The following is a 23,153-nucleotide window of genomic DNA, read 5'->3' as shown; positions in this document are numbered from 1 at the left end:
ACGGATATTTATTGCGTTTTTTAGCTAATCACTTGTTTACATTGGCAGCCGTTGAGGCTATCCGCACATAAGTGGAAGATGTGTGTGATGCGAAACCAGAAGTGCCCGCTTATTACTATTTTTAGTAAGCTCCGATTCTCCTCCCCATTTGTTTCCAGAATTTGATGACTGACCAAACTTCCTGGGCTATTCTTTCTCCCATATAGGCAACCGATTGAAGTGAAGCCTAGAATTTTTCGAGAAATTATTTTCTCAGATACGTTTGTAAGAAAATCATTTGATTTATTGGCGGGCACCTAGAATTTTTCGAGAAATTATTTTCTCAGATACGTTTGTAAGAAAATCATTTGATTTATTGGCGGGCAATGATTGGTTCTGGCACAAAATATTGGACGTTTTATGTGAGTAGGTAACATGTTTGGCCGTACACTTGTTGCCCTCACATAAGTAAAGTTTGACTCGTTCCAAGTGGTTTATAGGTAATCCGAGTTGTGATCCACATGTAGCCTGAAGCCATTTTTGTTGTGTACAACAGAGTCGGTTTCGTTTGAATGCGAATGCAGTAGTTCTTGTGAGGACAAATGTGTTACGTGTCCGACGTCGAATATGATTTTGCGCTGCAGGATTCACGCACACATTTGCCTGACGGGTCGGTCCATACTCGACCGGAAACTGTACACTTTAAATTGTGTAGAAAACCCCTGTGATTTTGAGTTTCGATCAAATCTGTGGCTCCTGCTCGGTTTCGTTTAAAAATCTCTCCAATAAATGCCGAAACACAAGCTCTGAACGCGACGGCCTCGCGACCGGAATCAATCTTCCACCAAGATGATTCAGAAAACAGTGATCACTGAAATGTTTTATCGTCCCCACTTTGGTTATACAGGGACGCTAATCAATAACAATATTACGATTGAGTTCATAAAATCGATGAAGTAACTTTTAGCCTATCGATATCAGGGACGACAGGGAAATTTATGTAAATAAATGATAATGTTCCAAAAATCCATAAGATAAGTCATAAATCATGCCAGATATTTCGTTCTTATTTGAAGTCTGCAATTGCGCATAAACGAACTTGGTTCAATCGCAGGTTAAGATCTAGCCTGTCGGTCTGAACGACTGGAATTTCGAAATGAAAATGACATCCGGTATATCCGTTTGCTGGCGTTTTTAGATAATCTGACCACTGTTTAGCCCTCAGCTTCTTTTCCAAGGTTCCGAAAATTCAGATAATTTGCTTGAGGCAAATTGGCTGATGGCAATAGCTTCAACAGTCGTGAGTTATGTGGTAGTAGTACCTTGTGGTAATGACAATAATAGCACTTGTATAGACGTAATGCACTGCACACAAGGTTGCTGAAAACTCCCCAGTGACGCATGACCCGTTTCGCCCTTTTTGGGAATCATCAGGTAGGCGCAGTTCCCTAGTTTACGTCAACTTAATGTTCTACCTGAAGCCAAATTGCACGAAATTATCGAACTGCACTCATTTGTAAATCAATTTGGTTTTGCGGGAGACTCACCTGGATCCCAGCTGAATCTCTCACTTATGATGTCAAGCGGCCGAATGTGCTGCACCAGGCCGCCTCATGTTTCAGTTGCCACGATATTCGAGATACCGTGATACATGTATAGACGTAATATACTAGGCGATATATCGTCACAAACGAGAGATTCGGCTCGGTTCCAGGTGGGTCTTTCATCAAAACCAAATTGGTATTCAGTTGACTGTATTTCGCTAATAATGGTACTTGTTAGCAGTATTACACGAATGGCCGCATGCCCCATTTTAACTAGCTGGGATAAAAGGGAACCGTGGATGCGGGCATAACCCTCTTGGATGGATCGTTTAGGACACTTAAAAAAGTCGGGTGTAGGTGGCAATACATCCAGTCTTTAAGTGGTAATGAATCATGTAAGAGGTCTTAAAATGCGGACTGCGCAAATGAGGAAGTGGTGAATTTGACAGCGTGCCTCTGGACTGCACGTGTAAAGGAGACATTTCAGCTAACACTTGATCTTTCAAGTCTCCTGTGATTGGTCGAAGCAGAAATGCCATCCTTTATCTGCAGGTCGTGTGCGGTGCATTGTAAGAGCAGCCATCTTCTTTTAAAGTATCGTTGATAAAACAATTCATGTTCCAGGGCTAAGCGGAAAACCAGTTTTGTTTGCTAATGCATAGGGGCTAAGCCATTGGAATCAGTATATTGTCCACATTAGGAATATTTATTGAATACTCCTACTTGGATAGTGAAATCTGATCGGTAACAAATCAAGAAAGTTGAGTTACTCGTTCACCTCCATTTTCGTAATTTCTTCCCTAACGGTACAAGGGGCAGTGAGATAACTGAGACATATCTGGATCGAATCCCTAATCACTTGTTCAATAGTTGTTGTTGGTATCTTGTTTCAGAGGGCAATTCCATCGGAAATCTGAGTGTAATCAAAAATTATCTCAGTGAGCACCATTCTTCCGATGATGTCATGTACCATCGAGTGCAGCTGAACGTCCAGTATTCGGAGTAGGGAGATTTGTTCACTTTATTTGTGGATGTTTACCTGCTTTGAGAGTTTCACACAATAACTAATTCGGCTCAACACAAACAGTCTGTGAGTCCTACTGTGCACAGGCTTCCGGCCGTTTAACCACTGTTGATTGACCAATCCTATTCGAATTCCAGTCACTTCTGCTTAATGCACTATTCGGGGTCTTCCACCGAACCAGGCACCGACGGTGTTTCCTCGCATGGTGACTAAGTGTTTACGTAGCAATTGCCAAACTCGATAACCAGATCAGCTTCCACCTGATCAGCGGCAAATTAAATCTCTGTCTGCGTGTACAGGCAGCCAATGCTTCGTCATGTGGAAACATGATTTTACGAAGGAGGATAGTCCACTTCATGGTGTCTATGGGGAGGAATTTTCTATGGCCAGAGCGGCCTAATTGCCATTGGATAGAACCTAAAATGTCGGCTACCGATCGGAAAATAGCCTAGTAGGGAGATTTGGCAAATGAGCCAATGGAATGAATCCGGAGTCCTGCCGCAGTGGTTTTACGTAATTCACACAAACCTGGAACAATTTAAAGGCCCGGTTTCAACTAAAACGTGGTATAAATGCGAAAGCAGTTTTCGAGTTCTATCAAATACGAGGGACGTTAAGCCACGGTCATGCCAATTCGGTCTCTTTTGATGCTCTCTCGAGCGCGTTATTTCCATCTTAATGTATCGCAACTCTTTTTTTCTACACTACCTCCTTCTGAATACAAAATCCCACCCGCGTGTTAATAATGCGTCCCGGTTTGTCTTGATCCTTTAATTAGAGAAAGAATTTCCAGAGAGACATATCCTTGTGCATGTTTGATAATGCAAAATTTATGGTACCGGCGGACCAGCGCAGCTCTGGAACGTGCAATACTGTCAACAGAATTCGATATTGCATCGAGCGGTTGACCAATAATTCTTTGAAGATCCGAATGCGTTTAAGGTTTTTCGGTTGTTGGACGTAACAGTAATAAAACAACTAACAATGTCTTAGTGACCTGGCCTAATTGTACATTGTAAAAATTAAACAAGTATTCTTCAGCTTGGTGCCGAAGGCACAGTTGTGGCAAAAGTAGCCTTTGTGAACTCATCAAGAGTTCTGAAGTTTGGGTCCCATGCTGTTACTCCCTTCCTTCCGGTGAAATTTATGAGGTATTACTCTCTCCTAGAACGAATAGTAGCTATTAAACAAAGTGACTAGCGTTGACGTGTTTTACGATTCGGGTGAATCTGGTTACGGCGCCAGACTTTCCAGTATGGGATAGTCTAAACTGAAGTCAAGCTACTCACCTAAATGGTTCATGCTGAGGGTAGTCATTGCATTTAAAGCTCTCTCTCTCTCACACACACACTAGGTGGTTGACGTCAAACGCGCAATCTATCGTGATTCATCATGTGATACGTCACGTGTTTTGATATCGATGAGATGGTTTGTTGAATGAACAGGTTATGTCTTGATGTCCTGCCTGGTTGGTCGTTGCCTTTTCAGTCACCTGTTATTCCCATAGTCGAACTGGTATTACTGATGCTGACGATAGGTTGAAGGGATTCTTTTGCCTTAAATAGTAATAACCTCTAAATAAGGACATTTCGTGTAGTCTTCAGGCCTTGCTCTAGCAGTTCAAGTTGATTTGCGAGGTTACATCAGGAAGCATCGAGGATCATTTTCCACGTTCGGTGTGAAGGTCAGGTTTTATCTTACACTGACTTCATTAACGCGCATACCCTATTCGTTGTTAACAGTAACACCATCACAATAGTCCGGTTTAGACAAGCAACACCCAGCGTACTATTTTGGAACAAATCAAGAGTGGGATGAATTCTGTCCATTAGTACTGGACCGATACTTGGCTTAATTAAACTTGGGACCTGGATGTAAGTTGGGTAGACATGCTTAACTCAAATGATATTGTGTTAGCTCAAAAACCACTACCTATCTTCATCCCGATAACTTCCGTGAAAGAAAACAAATGCAGCTGATCAGTCACATCCTCATTCGCCTCAGCTTACCAGTAAGCCATTTATAACGATAATAAAATACAGTGGAATAATTGCTGCTCACTCATGCTCACCTGATGACCGAGGTGGTAATGAAACACCTGGACTATTACAGGACAGCGTGACAAAAACTTTCCAATTCTCGATATACACTCATTAGCGCACCACTTCTGTTTGAACGCGAGACCCAGCTGAATCCCAGTCGAATTTTCAGTTTGTGATATTCATCAAGAGCGGATGATTCATAGACTCTTGTCAAGTCCGAAATTCGCATTCATATTATTGTATTTTGCAAATTTTTGCAGTTTCGGTCCTTGTCAGAACATGGGGGAATGCGACTGACTGATAAGCCTCACCAAAAGATGAATCCTGTCGCGAGCTGTCAAAGAGTCTTGAGCAACCTTGTGATTAATTTTCCTTCAAGAACTTTTCAACTCCTTACGTCATTATTATTATCATCACTACTATCCTCAGTCAACACGTGATCTAGTGTAACGTAACGATCCCCTAATACGATCTGCGTGAACACCGACTGATCATACTTCAAACATGCTTGTTGTCGAATGTCACCCATTCCTGGTTTTATACTCCATTAAGCTGTACTATTCGTGTACTAGGTGCCACAAACAAATTCGCAGACGAAGTAAATCACTCTCTAGAAAATTTGGTGCATTTTTCCATCGGATTAATTTGCATGATTTTGATTAATCAGTTCGTATTTACCAAACACACACGAGAAACCCTGGCTCAGCGGAACTGTTTACGAATGTATTGGTGCGTAATTTTGTAGTGTAGCAAGCTGTTAACGGAGGTACATTATCCATAACGTTGGATCGACGAATTGGTGTGTGCAGTCAAAAGAGCCTGAACCGTTTGCCGTTGACAAAACCATAGGTTTTGTGAACCAATACGACCGAGAAACATTGTGAGGCAAAGATGTTTTCACCTTTAAATTGTTGTGAAACGGAACGAGCGTGAAGTGGAAATCATCACGTTCGAAGAAACCCAAAAATTCAAAAACGACAGTGAGGAGAAGAAGCAGTGAATATCTACCGCCGGAGATGCATTCCTGGAGAATTCCGAGGTATAGTCTTCCTGAAACAACAGTTCTTGTGCGGAGAGAGATCGTAAGTATCCACCAGGCTTCCACCTTTTCACCACATCTTGACGCGTCAATTTTTATCGCTGTGACCGTTGTTCACTACTTTCTTGATACTTATTTCTTATTTTGTTGGATGCTTCACTTGAATATAACCCCAACACCCCACATGACGTTTAATTTGAAGCTTTAGGTCTTACCGCAAAAATACTGCCATTCCGAGCACACCAACGACTGTGTTTAAAGTTTAGTTTGTTTTTAAGAGAAAGAGGTCTGAAGTTGACGCATTTTTGAATAACTCACTTGACTGCCCCTGAGTAGATTATTATATGGAGTAGGAAGAAGCCACAGAAGCTTCAGTTATCGAAAGATTTACCGCTAATGAGTGTGAAATCCACAGAACTCGCAACTACCTACCATTAAATCAAAAACTGTCCAGAAGATTTCAGGGGTTTGAGGCGATACCAGACAGACGAGCAAATCAATCGGCACAACCAGTACGGTTACTGGGTCATCTTTAGAGTCTTCGGGTGAATCACTCACACTGCTGAAGCCAGAACACGTGCGTCTGTTTGTGCAGGTGCGTCCAGCATGCGTTGGTGAAGTATTGGTGGAAGTAAGAAGACCTTCGTTGCGGAGTTGTTTTTTAGGAAACACCATCTGAACGGTTACAGACTATCGGAGAGGGAAGCAAAACTCTCATATGCATCTTGTTTACGAAAACTGAATTTCCATCTGCTTCTTGAACGCGTCTTCCTGAACTTTCCTTTACTTGACTGTTACTCTAATGCACGCGAAGGCTAAAAAGCGACTCCACCAATTCCGTAATAGATCCCACTTTTCAAGAGACACGAAGCGGATGTACGAGAAAACATACTACTCACATGCCCCATCATTTGTATCCAACGTTATAGTGGTAACGCGCTCGAATCTAATGTCAGATTTCCGGAGTTCAAACCTCTGCACGGCCAAAAATTTGTCAAAATAATTGGTTCAGGACAAGGGTATGGCTGTTCAAATGAGAAAGAATTCTATAAACACTTCAGCGACCAACAACTAACAAACGGTTTCCTGATTTTTTAAAGACAACCTTAGCAACCCCAAAAACTTCAAGTTAGTGGCTATTCAGATTCATATTTTAAAGCTGGGGTCAGTCATTAAGATAAGTCGTTTGCACACTAACCTATGAAATTCAGAATAAACATAGCAAAGTAAAATCTATGCTCTCTTTTTCACCGACAGACCAACAACTAGGGGAAAGTTTCAGTAATGTGAGGATTAGTCCCTACTGAGATGACAAGACAACCTCAACTAGTTGATATGATGTTAACGCTCGAAATGGCTCAGTCACACTTTATTGTGAACAAATTTAAGAGAGGAGTGAACTGGACACAGTACTCACAGAGCTGCGAAGTACTACACCAACCTATATTTTTACTTTGTTCACTTGCTCAATGTACTCGAAACGTGGAGTTTCGAAATAAACTATAATACACTCATTTGCAAACTAATTTGGGTTTTCGAGAGACTCACCCAAAACCCAGCTTAATCTCTCGTTTGTGATGTTATCAGGCAACTGAATGTGCTGCACCAGGCCGCCTCATGTTTCAGTCGCTACGATATTTGAGATATCGCGATACATGTACATCTGTACTGTATCGACTATCAGGTTCAAGTGTGTTTTCAAAAATCGATCTAAAAGATGCCTATCTTCAAATACCACTGGACGAAGCCTCTAGTAATCTTACCGTGATCAACACACCCTTTGGGTTATTCCGATATACGTGCGAAACTAAATTCTCACAATATCTTTGTAAGGTTGCTGAAAATCCGTCGACAGCCCGCGACCGCTTTCGCCCTTCTTGGGATTCATCAGGTAGGCATATTGCCCGGGTTTCCGTCAACCTTATGTTCTACATGAAACCAAATTGCACGAAACTGGCGAAACCGGTCCGTGGGCTGTGACGGATTTTCAGCAACCTTATGAGCAGTACATTACAAAGATGTATAATCAGAAGCGCCCAGTTTGAATGAAGCATAGTTTATAAATGCGAAACCGATAGATTAAGTTAATCAAGATTAAGTTAATCAAGAAATGTTGTACTATGGTACAATAGTAGAAGCGTACAGCAGTGCAAACTTCGAACTACAGTCAAGACGTTTCAAGTGCACCCATGCATGTCACGTTTGCACCCAGACTCGGGGCAAATATTTTGATAGAAGAAGCTGTCCAACTGAAAGAAAACACGCGATCAGACATTGCAAATTGCGTGGTGCATAGTTGTATGTTAGGTTATGTTACCTTCACAACCAGGTAAGGAAGAAAACAGTAGTTTTATGATGCAGGCAACAGTAACTTACTCCCAGGCTCGATACAAACGTAAATTCCATGAACATTGATCCCTCAGTTTTTCTTCTGTCGGTCATCTTTATATGGAAACGATATTTGGATACACTTTGGTGGAAGGTGACTCCGGGGCAGGTATCCACTCACGATGCGTTTTTTCTATTGTGCTTTCACACATTATTTGGTATAGAATGGTATGAAGTTTGTAAATGGGGACCCGAAATACCAGGCTGCACTCATTCGCCCCGCGATAACAGCTATGGGATGCGACAATGACTAAGTGAAAGGCAACTCCACTAATGTGAATAAATGAATGTGGATACACCAGTTGAGTAAGTCTCAAAATTTATTGTGAAATGGTCTGATTAAGCTTCAAGACGACCCACCTTTCATATTCTTGGTAACCCTTATGTACACTGTAAACTTTGGCCTGCACTAAACCCAGCGGTTCAGGTGAAAACTTTTTCTAGCCTCGTTTAAGTATTTTCTAGGTTTCTGTATGGTGTTCATAAAACTGCTTATACATCTTGCCAATTCTTTGCTTTATCCTGTTGTACAAGCACTCCTGCTACACTTCAGGTGTGCCTCGCTGGACGGTACGGATCTGACTTGATGTTAAAAATTGCTACTTGGGTGAATCTCAAGCAGAAAACTCAAGACAGAGCACAAATATATACGGGCATGTTTGACTGACAGTAGGAAAACATATCTAGCCATGCACTCTGATGTTTCTTCAAATTTGACAGGCATTTTAACAGTTCAGAAAGCGGGGGAAGGTCTTAGCTCACAAGCCACATTTTCATCTGAGCATGTTAAGCGAAAACACGGATATAGAGAGAGATTGCCGCATGCCCGCCAATTGTAACAAACCCTTGTTGGAGTTGTATAAACTAATCTAGAAATCACCTTTGACAACATCACTAACAATTCATTTCTTGATCCCCATTCCATTCATGAGACTAGGCAGTTTCCAAACATTCCGAAAACAATTAGCTTTGTCCATTGCTGGTGCCTTCTGATTCCACTTTGTTAAGCTGTTCGCCAGTAGGCTATGGTCCAGGTGGCATCACACACATCTGACTGAGTTGTGTTCATAGGCCGAAGGGATTCAAGTAGAGAAACGACAAAGTATGACAGCGAAAACTTCTCAAATTCAGCACTCATGAGATGCGCGTTTAGGAAAACCATGTGCCAAGTTTCGTACCGTGTACATGTAGAACTTTATCCCGCGCGATTACTATTGCCTTTTTCCGGGCCTTACATAGGTTGCTGTAATAAGTGGCCCAGTGCGTTTTTCGACTGCTAAACGAGGGGGAATTTATCTAGAACTTACACTAGACTGACGCGTGATCCGAAATAACCTGACTATTCCAGAAAGATCAAAGATGGAAAACAGAGCCCTGTCACCGGCTGTGTGGTTACTGTGGCCCCACAGTCGTGAGATTGTAAGTAACACACTATACCCAAAGCCAGTACTACTGGGGTTAGAGGGCGCCTTTAACTCTGAGGCGAAGAAACCGCAGCTATCGCTTCTGACAAGCTGATCACTATGACCTCTGGCTACTAGAATTTTCATTTGAACTCCTCTTAATTGGAAAGCGTTTGGTTAGTTTCCGATGCGCATATTTCGTTCGATCAGAGCCAGAGCTACTTGGAATAGGTATAGAACCTGAAGCAGGCTTCAATCTATCCGAGGAGAATTAAGAAAATGGGATATCTCCAGCTTGCTAGCTGGTGGATGCATTTTCAACCCACTGCACTCTCTAAGGAATGACTAAACTTCGTGGGCAGATGTCAGGGTTGCTGTGGTAAACCTGAATACCTTGTCTGAATCTTACATTAGTTTCGGAAGTATATCTGCTTTTGAGGTACATTCGCTGGAGTCACCTGTCACTTAGTTTGTTCCAGAGTTCCCACATTAAATTTATGGTAAAAACGGCGAAACGAGGTCTGAGAGGCAGACCTGAGTTGTGGCAAGCTACCAGATGGGAGCTAGGTGATAAATGGACAATGCTATAGTTATCTTATAAAGTCTCTTTTACTTATGTCCACCGCTTTATTAAGTAAGTAAGTAAGTAAGTAAGTAAGTAAGTAAGTAAGTAAGTAAGTAAGTAAGTAAGTAAGTAAGTAAGTAAGTAAGTAAGTAAGTAAGTAAGTAAGTAAGTAAGTAAGTAAGTAAGTAAGTAAGTAAGTAAGTAAGTAAGTAAGTAAGTAAGTAAGTAAGTAAGTAAGTAAGTAAGTAAGTAAGTAAGTAAGTAAGTAAGTAAGTAAGTAAGTAAGTAAGTAAGTAAGTAAGTAAGTAAGTAAGTAAGTAAGTAAGTAAGTAAGTAAGTAAGTAAGTAAGTAAGTAAGTAAGTAAGTAAGTAAGTAAGTAAGTAAGTAAGTAAGTAAGTAAGTAAGTAAGTAAGTAAGTAAGTAAGTAAGTAAGTAAGTAAGTAAGTAAGTAAGTAAGTAAGTAAGTAAGTAAGTAAGTAAGTAAGTAAGTAAGTAAGTAAGTAAGTAAGTAAGTAAGTAAGTAAGTAAGTAAGTAAGTAAGTAAGTAAGTAAGTAAGTAAGTAAGTAAGTAAGTAAGTAAAGTAAGTAAGGTAGCCCTGCTGATGGCAGATGAGGGCTGATATGGAATTAAACAATCAGTGTTTGTATGTGAACCGACACACTAGCAGGGCTCCTAGGGAAATAAACGACAAGTTACCTCAACCTTTAGTTCAGAACTGGACGATAAGGTATCACTGGTTGGTATACGAATACCCTGTTAGTTCAGCCTTCGTGAACCAAGTCAGCACAAATGTTTCAAACTCCAACCTAAAGGGTTACGAGATTCTGTTGGTTCATGCTCTGCCCAATGACCAACCTGAAATGATATGTGAAAACGTCACATGGATAACCCCTCCTACATATTTGGTCACAGAGACATACCAAGATTAGGCTTCTCAGTCTATTTTGGATGGTGAGCATAATGACGATGATACTGATCGAATTTCTAATCAGGCTTTCTAGACAACGACCTTTGCACACATAGTGGATTGGGTATATGTGGGCGTAACGTCAGCCGTGACATCCATCTTAGAGTAAAAATTCGTTTGTCGGTTGATAGGTTTCAGTCCACTTTGTGCAGTGTTTCAGCAGTAGTTTGTAGCCGGTGTACAAGGAATGAACTGGAATGTGACTACCTTGTGATCTGTTGACTGCAGTAAATCTTCGCGGCAGTAAACGTTGAAGCCATACCACAGCAATTGAGAATTCAATCTCTTATTTATTGGAGTGTCTGACACGCCAACGTCTCTTAAGTTCACTTTGAAAATTGGATCAGTTTGATAGCACAGATAGAAGCATTTCATGATACAAACTTTTGGAAAGTGAAGCAGAAGGGACTAGCACTTAGTGTTCTGAAAATTATGCCCTCATATTCACAGAATATTTGTTACCGGCTGTTCTGCTAGCCATCAAAATCTTACGATGGGTACGAGGGAAAGTCGAGCTGCCGTCAAACATTGGAAATCATTTTCAATTGTATGGAACAACGCCAAGTACCCAGAAGACCAAATATGTTGCCGTTAAGATAATTCTGGTGTCATATTAAGGTATTTTAGGAATGGTTGATCTATCATTTTCAGCTCTTGAGGTGAAATCCACCCAGCTGGGAACAACTAAGCCAGATGCCTTACTTTTCACGATATCCGTGGTAAGGGACATTTAGACACAGTAATCATAGAGAAAGAATTCAGTTGGTCTCCAAAAACGACTACATTGTGCTTTTCTTCCTGATGATGACCCTGGATATAGCATGTCTTCTCCAAAATGCTTCATTGTTTACTGCAGCGCCGAGCGGCCGCCGACCGCATTTGCGAACCGGATGAACAATTGATTATGTCTTCCTCCATTATACCTTTTAGGAACCGTGAAGGTTTAAGAATAAAACTTAACTATTCTTAAATCGTCCTGTCTTCTGACAAAGTAAGGCGATGGTGTTGTGATAAACGGCGAAAACCACCCAGTCAAGAAAGAATGAGCAGTCCGTTACATAAGCAGAGCCTTTACATTCTTCCTGGACTTTTTGTGGAGGCCACATCTAACCGGAAACGTGTAAAAATAGTGTTTTTCCTGTTCCTAATTTAAGTGTCACTCGCTGTGTTTGACAGGAAGGCTGACAATAAAGTCGCCGTCCAAGAAATCTCCCGTCTTATCATCGTCCAGATTCAGACAGGAGACCAAGTACTCCATATCTTCAAAGTAGTGGTGGAGTTATGAATTTACAAACCCGGTAGGCTGCGCGTGCAACTTAGGAACATATGAAATGTGAAATTTCCTAAATTCCATTTGATACAGTTCTTACCTCAACTACAGAAAAGGGAGCTGAAATACATACACTATGACCAGCCTCATACCTAGGGCTACTGTGGTCATTTAACAGAGGTGGAAAATTTTCTTTTCGGTTCGAACTATCTATCTATCTATCTAACTATGTAGATAGGAATCGGTTATCTGAAACTGCAATTACGCTGCATCACAAAAGTAGTAGACACTCACCTGGCAGCAGATTTTCACCCGATCCGGCCTGGATCCACAAGTTTCTATAGAAGACTTTCTAAAATCGACGGATGCCAAATTATGCTCAATTTCGAAGCGTTTTGGAAAGCTGACTGCTTCACTTGTATCACTGGGTCTATCTTATAATTTTTATCGTCTTCCCTGTAAACAGAACCATTTGTGATCGTGTTTCAACCAGCCTTGAAAACCTAACGAAAATTAGGTTATTACATTGGAACTCACTCAACAAGATCAAGGTCAATATGCCCCACCTCATGATGGTTAAAATATCATCATCTTTGATGATATTTCTTGATAATCTTCATGACCTCTGTTCTCGCGCAAGTTGGGCGACACCAATTTCTCTATTTTGAAGGTGACCGTAGCTTGGTGGGGTGAAGTGCTCCCAGGCTTTTCTGGTTAAATGGATGACCGTCACATATTATGAATGCTATGGATGTCCACCATCTTCCTTTTCTACGTGACCACCTAAAAGGTCGAGTTGATTTTTTAGAACTCCTGCTTGAATGGTTAGATTATATCCTCGTTCATCAGCTGGGTGACCAATACACATTATACAAGCAAGTCCTCTAGCGGACGTTGAACAATTCATTCGTTACTCAGCACGAGGTAGAATTACCAATCAATGCGAGTATCTGCCTGTCTTGAAAGATTATCTTCCTGTTCTTATCCGATATTCAACTCCGAAAAAGAAGCTGTTAGTCCACCCCTGGCGGACACTGACTGCGGAGAAAATTTGGAACATAAATTGGAACATCTTGAGGTCTTCTTCACTTTCCATCTCTTCAGAGGGTAAAAGACTTCGTCGCTCTTCAGACACTTCCAGTGGTTACCCCATACTCTCTCTCTCTCCACTGTCTTTGGAATTGAACAGATCGATTTCTTCAAACCTGGAAAATACCAGAGAGGCAGTTTTGTGTCATTATCTAAACTTTGTGGCATTTCCCTTTGCTCCTTACATATCTGAATGAGAATTTTACTATCGATACCATTACTCAACAAACTTAATCAGAATCCGTCCTTTGGACACTTGGAATATCTGTCTCTGCAGCAAGCTGCATGGGTTTGTTGCACCCAACATTGTCTATAAGAGGGATACCACCGTGAATCTCTTTTAACATTTCCGACCACTGAAAAGTATCATGACTAACCCCCTTAGACTATAGACTGACCTGAAACTTCTAGTAGGCTGCTTGGGCGGGAGATGGCTCAAGGCTTTAGAACGCGAATTTACTGACCGGAAGTTCCGTGGTTCGAACCCGACCTCTACCTTTCGACTTCCTCTGTCTAGGCTTGGGCAACCTGACAGTATCCCAACCCTTGTGCTTCATTCGGATAACGTGGCAGCTGGGCACCGGAAGAGAGTTACAGCTGAGCGATGTGTTGTGACTATCTAACATACATTCGAAGAACGGTCCACAGGTCTCTGCATGGTTTCTGAGTGCAATGGCTTTCCCAGTATACCCGCCCTCTTGAACACCGAGAGCTTCTCTGCTGTACCAGGTGTTCCCATATTTTTACTAGAAATAGGTACACTGAATACGCAGCTGATCGGAAAATTATGCTGCAACCGGTTTTGTTCAGTTTACTTACAATCACCCCACCCCGAGACCAATCAACTAAACCACCCTGTTTGCTGACGCAGAAAAAATGACTAACTATCCTTGATGTCAGCGTCATCTAGTTATCCTTTGTTCATGCGAACAAGCGCTGCTGACCTTGTCTGGGTTGATGGTTAATGCGCGCGGGTCACCTCATTGTTTCTGATGCGCGCATCTTGACATGCTGCACACCCCAGCTACATGCGAACTAAACCAGTATTATGGTAACCAGCCGTTGTTTTCTTGTCTATCTGGGTCACAACAACAAAATGCATGCACACTCCTAACTTGGAAAGTGTTTTGTGAGCCCACGCACTACACCTCCCACCCTAGACCCACACTACCTACAACTCCACTGGCAGTGCACACAAAGACAGTCAGGGAGAGTATCTTTGATTCAGTTGAATGGAAGGACACTTGTCACTGATTCGGTTGTGGAGTTTACCGCATGTGTATCTTTCATGTTCACATCACTCTCGTCTGAACAGTCGTCCTGATGTCCTGTCAAATCACTTTGTTGTCTAGCTGGGCAACCGCGAACCTTGAGCTCCGAGCACTGCAGATGGTGCGACGGTGTGATTCATCCTGAACAGATGGAACTGTACGAATCTTGGGCCAGTAGATTAACCTTAAGGACTGCGTCCACCGCAGCACATAGCCATATTTAGGATCACCTGAAGTGGACAACCAATGGCTCGCTTGCACCCTTGCTTACGTACACCTACACAGATTTGGGGAGATTTGGGCTCTAGTGCTCACGGATCACCACTTATGAGAGAATGTCTCCCCTATCTAATCACGGGAATTCGGTCACCAATGGGTTCGATTTTAGTTGGCCGGTTCATCCAGTAGACACGGGGGTAGCTTGACCAATTGTTCCATTAGAATTCAGGAGACCAGTAAGCGTTTTGGGAGAGCAAACACAGGGCGAAAGTTAGATGTACAGCTGCCAGCGGTATCCATCAGCAAACTGAGGCCAAATAGAGGGAACTTTGCTAGCAAGCTCTAAAAGCTGAAACAAAAGGACCTGGAACGTCACGCCTGGTAAAAAAACATGTAGTTATGGTTATAATTAATCAAAATTTACATGCCATAACCATGTTTGTTTACTCGACGCTGCCCAGACATTCGGCAAGTTCAATGAGACAACCTGAGAGGGTCTAGTTGGTTTGTCACAGGGGTTTGTGTCACGGTTGATTTTCCATAATGAAACTTTTGCGCTTGGGCCATATGCTAATAGGGTCAAAACTACCGAGTGCCAGTGACACATTTCACATGCAACACGTCTCCATCGTACAACTGCAGTAACAATCTTCGAAGTAGAGTTCAGAGTACTCAAACAATGCATACTTCATCCGAGACTTCGTTCAGTTTCTTAGGTAACGGCATCAGCAAAAGCCTGAAGCCGAATCTAAACATCTTGTTCAGTGAACACTACTCATAAGGCTGCTGAAGCTGTTGGACAGCCCACGACCGGTTTTAGCATTCTCCGGACTGATCAGGTAGGTCTGGTTACCAGATGAATTTCCCCTTTGTCAACCTATGTTCACTCTGAGTCCCAACTGCAAGCAGTTTGCAGAACGAACCCATTTCAGGATCGTTTGGTTGTTTGCCACACCGTTCTTGAATCGAAGATCACTTCTGCTTCGAAATCTTGGATACACGCTGTGTTGTTTTCTAACGACCGCAGATGTTCTGGTCAGGTGGGCAAAAGTCTGTCAGAATTGATTAGCAATGTAAACTTATTGAGCTCCTACAACGTTGCTACATATTTTCCCTTGATGAACAACCCTAAATGCGTGCTTGTTAGAATGATCCTGAAAGACTAACCAAATAATTTACACCACCCCGTGGCTGCGCTGGTTGATTTGATTTCCCCTTTAAATGGGAGGGGTTCGATGGTTCACCGGCTGACAGTAAACGCATTCAAGTAAATCCCTTCCTTGCTTCATCTGTTGGTGTCCCCAAACTAGTAGTGAACTCACAACTAACTTTGATTAACAAGCCCAAGAATGATACATTTCCGGGGTCCAAAACCGTAACTGATTTCTATCAGGCGTCGATTGTGCTAAACTTATTGTTAGCACTGCCTTTCGCCGGACGTATGAAATCAGTGTCCGTTTGCTTACTTTGTCAGCTTGTGTATATTCTCTCTACCATTAACGACTCCACCATCAGGGAAGTCATGCTGTTTATGATCTTAGCTACCTATTGTCTTTACTCTAAACAAAAGGGAGTTGCTTGCGTTAGCGATGATGACCAGAAATTGGGTTAACATAAAAATAAACTTCGATTTCAGTTACAAGCAGGTGTCATATCTGCTGACTCGCTGTTGTATCTGCTGCTGACCCCACTCCAGTATCAAATGCCGGGAAAAAGACTCACAGAAGGGAACACAACGGCTCTATTCCGAACGAGCGAGTGAGGGCGTGCGAGAGCATAAGTTACAACGGCCCCGCGCTATTTAAAAGACACTTTCTGACATTGCTCCAGGCTGCCTGATAGGCGTTTAGTGAATACCCATCAACATCGATCGTGCCTCTATGACATACCTGAACGCTGATCACATTCGGTCATGCTTCTGCGGCGTGCCTGAACACTCAACGGCTTTTGCTAAATTGCTTGAATGATTGATTAGCCCGGATGCTTGCCGGCTTCCCTATCGAGATTTTGGTGGACTTTCCGGGTCTCAGTAGGTTCCGAGCGTTCTGAGGTCACTTTCAGGAATCTTACCTTGATGATAGCGAGTGACACTCCGTTTGGTATGCCGAATTTCTTAACCCATCCATTCCCATGAGGTAAGCTTCAGATTTGAGTGCAGCCTTTGAGGAGAGAGTAACGTTCAGTGAGGTTCATTGTTCTACAGCCAAGTTTGCTTATGGGCAGTTGTATGGCGTTCGGCGACTTGGCAACTCTCCCACACTTGGGCTGACAGCCACACGTTTAACAGGAGACACAGAGGTTGAGGACGTGATAGGCGAGACTTTACTGAGTGAGTTGATTCTCAGCCTTACTTGACTGTAGTTTGCTGATCTCATCAATACAACTGTTGCGTTTGGTTTCTTTATTTTGATTTGGGAATTTATTTCCTCATGGAAATCACCGTATTTCCCCAATCCTAGATATTGGTTTTTAGCCAGGACCACAAACGTATTTACTGAGATATCCACTATCTCCACTAGTCAGTAACCTCTTGTGCTAGTTTAGGGAAATCATCTTGCTCTTGAGAAAGTTAAAAGTCAGCTTAACCACCCACTGGAAATAGTTTATGGGATCTGCTACAGTGTCATTTATGTGGTTTTTGATTCGACCTACCTGACTTGGGTTTCATTCGAATCAAACAATGAGTGGACCGACTGAAAATGTTAAGCATATATATGGAACATCCAAAAACGTTACTGCGGAAAAAAGTCATCTGAATAATATGAACATATTATTCATGTGAGCTATGTTGTTCATGTGAGCTAATCCCTTGCTCTCACTGGGGCATTACTAGTAACTGGAAGCCAAAACTACTCGAAATGCTCAAATATAAGCCCATATTCGACAGAAAATTTCGCAAACTAATCATGTCACGTGTCCTAGCATGAGTGAACCACTCCCATGATTTTGCCAAGAAGGCTGTCGTATAACGAGGTGAGTCGCAGTCTAAATATAACTCTCAGAGATAAAAAAATCTCAGATTTGGTGGGTAGTAGAAGCCGTCTGAGTTCGTGTAGAAGTGTGGTAGTAACCGCTAACGAAAGCTCCGCATACAGGTGTATATATTGTTTTTTTTAAACGGCGGAGTACCTACTCTTGTGTGATAAAATACCCAAGAATGCGAACTTCCTCCTAAAAAGCTGCATCAAATGTAATTCAACAATCAAGATGAAGACCGACAAATGAAAGGGGGTAGACAGTCATTTTCACTATTTTTGTAATAACATGGGTAGAAAATTCATCATGTACTTCCATTTGTTGTCGCTAGTCTTTGGACATAATTTCATTTACAACGAACGGGTTAGGTGAAGTGAATAAGTGAAATTTATAATATGGTGTGACAGAGTTAAAATCACGTAAACTGGGCGCTACCAAAGGAGATGTGGTTGATCACAAGTGAATCGGCCTAACCCGATGAGATTGACCCATTTGAAATCATCCACAGAGAAACTCTACAGCCGAACACATACGGGTCCCAGGGATTTGACGTCAAATTACTTCGTGATGATGCACTGCATTACAGCCCAACGGATGAGGAACGTCGGAAACAGTCAAAGGAATACGTATACACAGCAGTCCGATGTTTTAATGACTGGAGACAGACACAAAACAGTGGTTAATAACTAACCTCTGATCTACCCCGTAGATTACTGGAGTATCTCAACTGTAGTGATGAGTTCCGTACAAGGTGGACCCCATAGAAAGAACTCGTAGAGCCGGTGAGTGAAGTTGCGGATGTCCATGACTTATAAATTGAGTTGGATGCCAGTTCGATGCAACTATGAAGAGGCACCACTCAATATGTCTTATTCAATCAGAGTAGTAGGAATATGACAAGATCTCACGGCAGCTCGATTGCATAATTCTTCCGTGTGCATGCCTCCATTCTCATGCCTTTACATTAGTTCAACAAGGTGATATCCTTGTGAATTCCGGATTCTTTTTCGGATGGGAACTCACGTTTGATCACCAAAGGATATCCACTTCATTCAGTAAGAGTATAGTCATGGTAAAAATGCGGCTGATCATACAATCTATTCCACCAGACAATTACTGAAAGACTCATACGAAATGATGCAATGACTCAAAGAAGTGCCGGACCTTGCGTTGTCATACCACTTTCACCAGAACCTTCTACCCTTTAATTTCGTACAACAAGTTCTGTATTCGAAAGCATATACGTTAACATTCAAAGTCGTGCTGTTGGATTTTCAATTCTCACTTAATTACGATTCCCATAGCATTGATAAAATAGACAATATCCAGACTCATACGTTGAACTTGTTTTTCAAAGAGAATGCGACTCGCTAACCCATCTGCCACACAACACAACACGAAGCAATGAGTTAGCAGCAATAAATCAGTAGAGAGGTTGTACGTTCTCACATAACTGTCGACAATCACTGCAACTCCGATACGTTACTGACGTAAGCGCTTGAGTTTGTCACTAACAACGTAATAAACAGCGGCGAAAAATAATCTATCGTTGTGGTTGAACACGTGACATTGTGTGATAAAATACCCAAGAATGCGAACTTCCTCCTAAAAAGCTGCATCAAATGTAATTCAACAATCAAGATGAAGACCGACAAATGAAAGGGGGTAGACAGTCATTTTCACTATTTTTGTAATAACATGGGTAGAAAATTCATCATGTACTTCCATTTGTTGTCGCTAGTCTTTGGACATAATTTCATTTACAACGAACGGGTTAGGTGAAGTGAATAAGTGAAATTTATAATATGGTGTGACAGAGTTAAAATCACGTAAACTGGGCGCTACCAAAGGAGATGTGGTTGATCACAAGTGAATCGGCCTAACCCGATGAGATTGACCCATTTGAAATCATCCACAGAGAAACTCTACAGCCGAACACATACGGGTCCCAGGGATTTGACGTCAAATTACTTCGTGATGATGCACTGCATTACAGCCCAACGGATGAGGAACGTCGGAAACAGTCAAAGGAATACGTATACACAGCAGTCCGATGTTTTAATGACTGGAGACAGACACAAAACAGTGGTTAATAACTAACCTCTGATCTACCCCGTAGATTACTGGAGTATCTCAACTGTAGTGATGAGTTCCGTACAAGGTGGACCCCATAGAAAGAACTCGTAGAGCCGGTGAGTGAAGTTGCGGATGTCCATGACTTATAAATTGAGTTGGATGCCAGTTCGATGCAACTATGAAGAGGCACCACTCAATATGTCTTATTCAATCAGAGTAGTAGGAATATGACAAGATCTCACGGCAGCTCGATTGCATAATTCTTCCGTGTGCATGCCTCCATTCTCATGCCTTTACATTAGTTCAACAAGGTGATATCCTTGTGAATTCCGGATTCTTTTTCGGATGGGAACTCACGTTTGATCACCAAAGGATATCCACTTCATTCAGTAAGAGTATAGTCATGGTAAAAATGCGGCTGATCATACAATCTATTCCACCAGACAATTACTGAAAGACTCATACGAAATGATGCAATGACTCAAAGAAGTGCCGGACCTTGCGTTGTCATACCACTTTCACCAGAACCTTCTACCCTTTAATTTCGTACAACAAGTTCTGTATTCGAAAGCATATACGTTAACATTCAAAGTCGTGCTGTTGGATTTTCAATTCTCACTTAATTACGATTCCCATAGCATTGATAAAATAGACAATATCCAGACTCATACGTTGAACTTGTTTTTCAAAGAGAATGCGACTCGCTAACCCATCTGCCACACAACACAACACGAAGCAATGAGTTAGCAGCAATAAATCAGTAGAGAGGTTGTACGTTCTCACATAACTGTCGACAATCACTGCAACTCCGATACGTTACTGACGTAAGCGCTTGAGTTTGTCACTAACAACGTAATAAACAGCGGCGAAAAATAATCTATCGTTGTGGTTGAACACGTGACATTTCAAGTCAATCGAATGAGTATCTTGGCTGCCCACAATCACTGTCATAGCACAGCTTGAGGTAAGTTACTAGGACTGCTGTTGAATTCGCTTTTCAGTCACTGGTGTAATCAGTCAATTGAACTCTATCCAATAGCTAGAAAATCCAAATGGAAGGTAGTGATCTCTGACGATGATTAGCACAGCCTTAGAACAGTCTATGGAAATAAAGTACACACGGTATTCTTTGCTTTCAAAGGATAGCTTGGCTCCAAAAATTTGCACAACTATCTGGTTCACGAAAGACAAACCTCACAAGCACATATACCTGGGGCGAAAAAAATTCATCAAACATTTCGAAAAGTTCACATTCAAAAGGGCGTGTTAATTTTTTCGATGTAGTAATGAATATACGGCTTGACACGTAACTTGTAAGCGTGGTGACACGATCGCAGCAACCATTGGACACACACTAGACTCTGTTAGTTTATTCATTGGGGTAGAACCACGCATTAGCCATTGAGTTTGTCAGCATTTTGACTCACTGCTAACAGCATAGTCTGGCCGTCGGATCACATGACCAACCAAATAGCTTTCTAGAGTTATATCGATTCATACGTTCCAACATAAATACCATGAGTCGTAACTTCCGGTTCGGTAAAGCCTGAGCTTAACTGTGCTCAGAACAAGATCTATTGGCCCTGTAGTGATCTTTCCTGGATATATAAAATGACGGTTCTTTCAATAAATCACTGCTTGATCGCCAGAAACCCTTTCGCCGCTGACAATAAATGCACCCTTCGGGGCAGTGTGTTGTTTATATAGTCACTTTCCTCTAAGTATTCTAATACACGTTGATGTTTCTTGAGGACTGGGTTTAAACCCGTGGTTTTTGGCCTAGATTACTTTTTTAGCAAAAATGTTGCCCTTAAATCTTCTTAAGATGTACTTGTCCTTTAAGTGGGGTGAAATATTTCTGGGTTGAATTATCTCGTATGAAATATTTCATGCTGCGAACATTTGTATGAAAGACGACCGGCGTAGCCGCTGGTTAGGAGCGACAGATCAGAAGCAGAACTATTGCTTTCCAAAAGTCATTTTTTGTGGTCGAACAAGACTCACAAAATGATGCACCAACACCCTCACTTTGAAGAGAGACACATCAAATGATCTAAGGACGATTACTCCTGTTCGTCATGCGTGCTTCACCATGCAAAGTCACCTAATTTAGTTAATTTCATCCCCGAAAATCCTCGATTGCAATGGCCAAAGCTTGACATGAAATCTAGAGTAAAACGACTACCAATTGCGGAGGAAACCGTAATTTTTGCACTGACCGAGGGCAGTACCAAGGGCACACAAGTGTGATTTTAGTTTTGCAAAAACATAATATTTGTGTTTACTGCTCGTTTTCTGAGTCCATCACTTAATAAGAAGACGTGAACAAGTTTTGTTAGAGAAGACTCCTCCATAACAAAGTGTTTTTTCGCCAGCCAAGAGCTCAGAATTTCACATTCCTATTTCCATTTCCAGACGATTGATAAAAATGTCAAAGTTCCCCATATTACACTGACTGTGGATAAAGAAATAATTCAAAGACAAGCGAAAAAGGATCTTCTGCGACGACGACAACTGACACCACACAGAATGGACGTGCGACGCTATCCAATTCACTTTTCGCCACGACCACCGATGGGACGTGTTAAGCATGACAAGAAGGATTCTGTCGAACGGCGGCTGCGTTGTAGTGACTCTGTTATCGTGGTTCCAACTGAATCGGGCTCTATCAGAATTCCTTCTTGCATGCCTAAAATCAGCACAGTCGTGAAAATCCGCGTAGCCCCTACCCATTCAGTTTTGGTCATCGAATTGGATGAGCGTGCCATTCCAGAATCTGTTCACGTCTACTGTGACCTCAAGCAGGAGATTGTGCGTTTGGTGTATGACCGAGCCTTTGTGGTCAACAAACTGAATTCTTTTTATCAGCAAATAGTGAGCAATGGACATCCATGGTGGGAAGACGAGCAATCACAGCAGTACGAACTGACGACCCATGTCGAACATCCTTTCAAATTCTCCACCCGGGATTATGTACTATCAATGGCACGTGTTAAACAAAACGAACGAACTGTGTTGATTACCGTCCCACTTAATGATTCTAACATAAACATTAATGTTGATTAACCCAATCCCTCCTTCTGCCCCGATAGGGTACACAAAAACCCATAGTTGTATGGCAATCACTGAATGATTCGGCTGGGCTAGTACTCTAGTTCACGTGGATCAGGCGGTTAGTGATCACGCTTCCTAAGTAATCCGCCGGAAGACCCGGACCGACTAGACGCTTCAAAGCACACCGCAAGACATTCGATCGACATAGACGACAGGGTCAGTCTAGCCTAGTACCCCAGGGTGAT

General features: G+C 42.0%; 2 protein-coding genes across 2 annotated transcripts in view; one reads left to right on the top strand and one right to left on the bottom strand.

Moving 5' to 3' along the window:
- T265_15263 (hypothetical protein) overlaps positions 1 to 22,926 on the top strand; it is a gene marked incomplete at both ends in the record, with an annotated part of 32,117 nt that extends 9,191 nt beyond the window's left edge. Inside the window, 2 exons of the mRNA XM_009177320.1 lie at positions 11,605 to 11,672; positions 22,270 to 22,926. Of these exons, the coding sequence (XP_009175584.1) occupies positions 11,605 to 11,672; positions 22,270 to 22,920 (719 nt within the window). The remainder of the gene's footprint in view (positions 1 to 11,604; positions 11,673 to 22,269) is intronic.
- Positions 3,247 to 13,938, bottom strand: T265_10837 (hypothetical protein; the record flags this gene model as incomplete). The annotated part of the gene is made up of 2 exons (XM_009177321.1): positions 3,247 to 3,315; positions 13,777 to 13,938. The coding sequence occupies 2 exons, from the start codon at positions 13,936 to 13,938 to the stop codon at positions 3,247 to 3,249; spliced, it is 231 nt and encodes a 76-aa protein (XP_009175585.1).
- Positions 22,927 to 23,153: the final 227 nt, after the last annotated feature.

Source organism: Opisthorchis viverrini (assembly GCF_000715545.1).
Source record: "Opisthorchis viverrini unplaced genomic scaffold opera_v5_428, whole genome shotgun sequence".
Taxonomy (NCBI): Eukaryota; Metazoa; Platyhelminthes; class Trematoda; order Opisthorchiida; family Opisthorchiidae; genus Opisthorchis; species Opisthorchis viverrini.
Note: the sequence above shows the minus strand (reverse complement) of the source record. Positions and strands in the feature narration are given on the sequence as shown.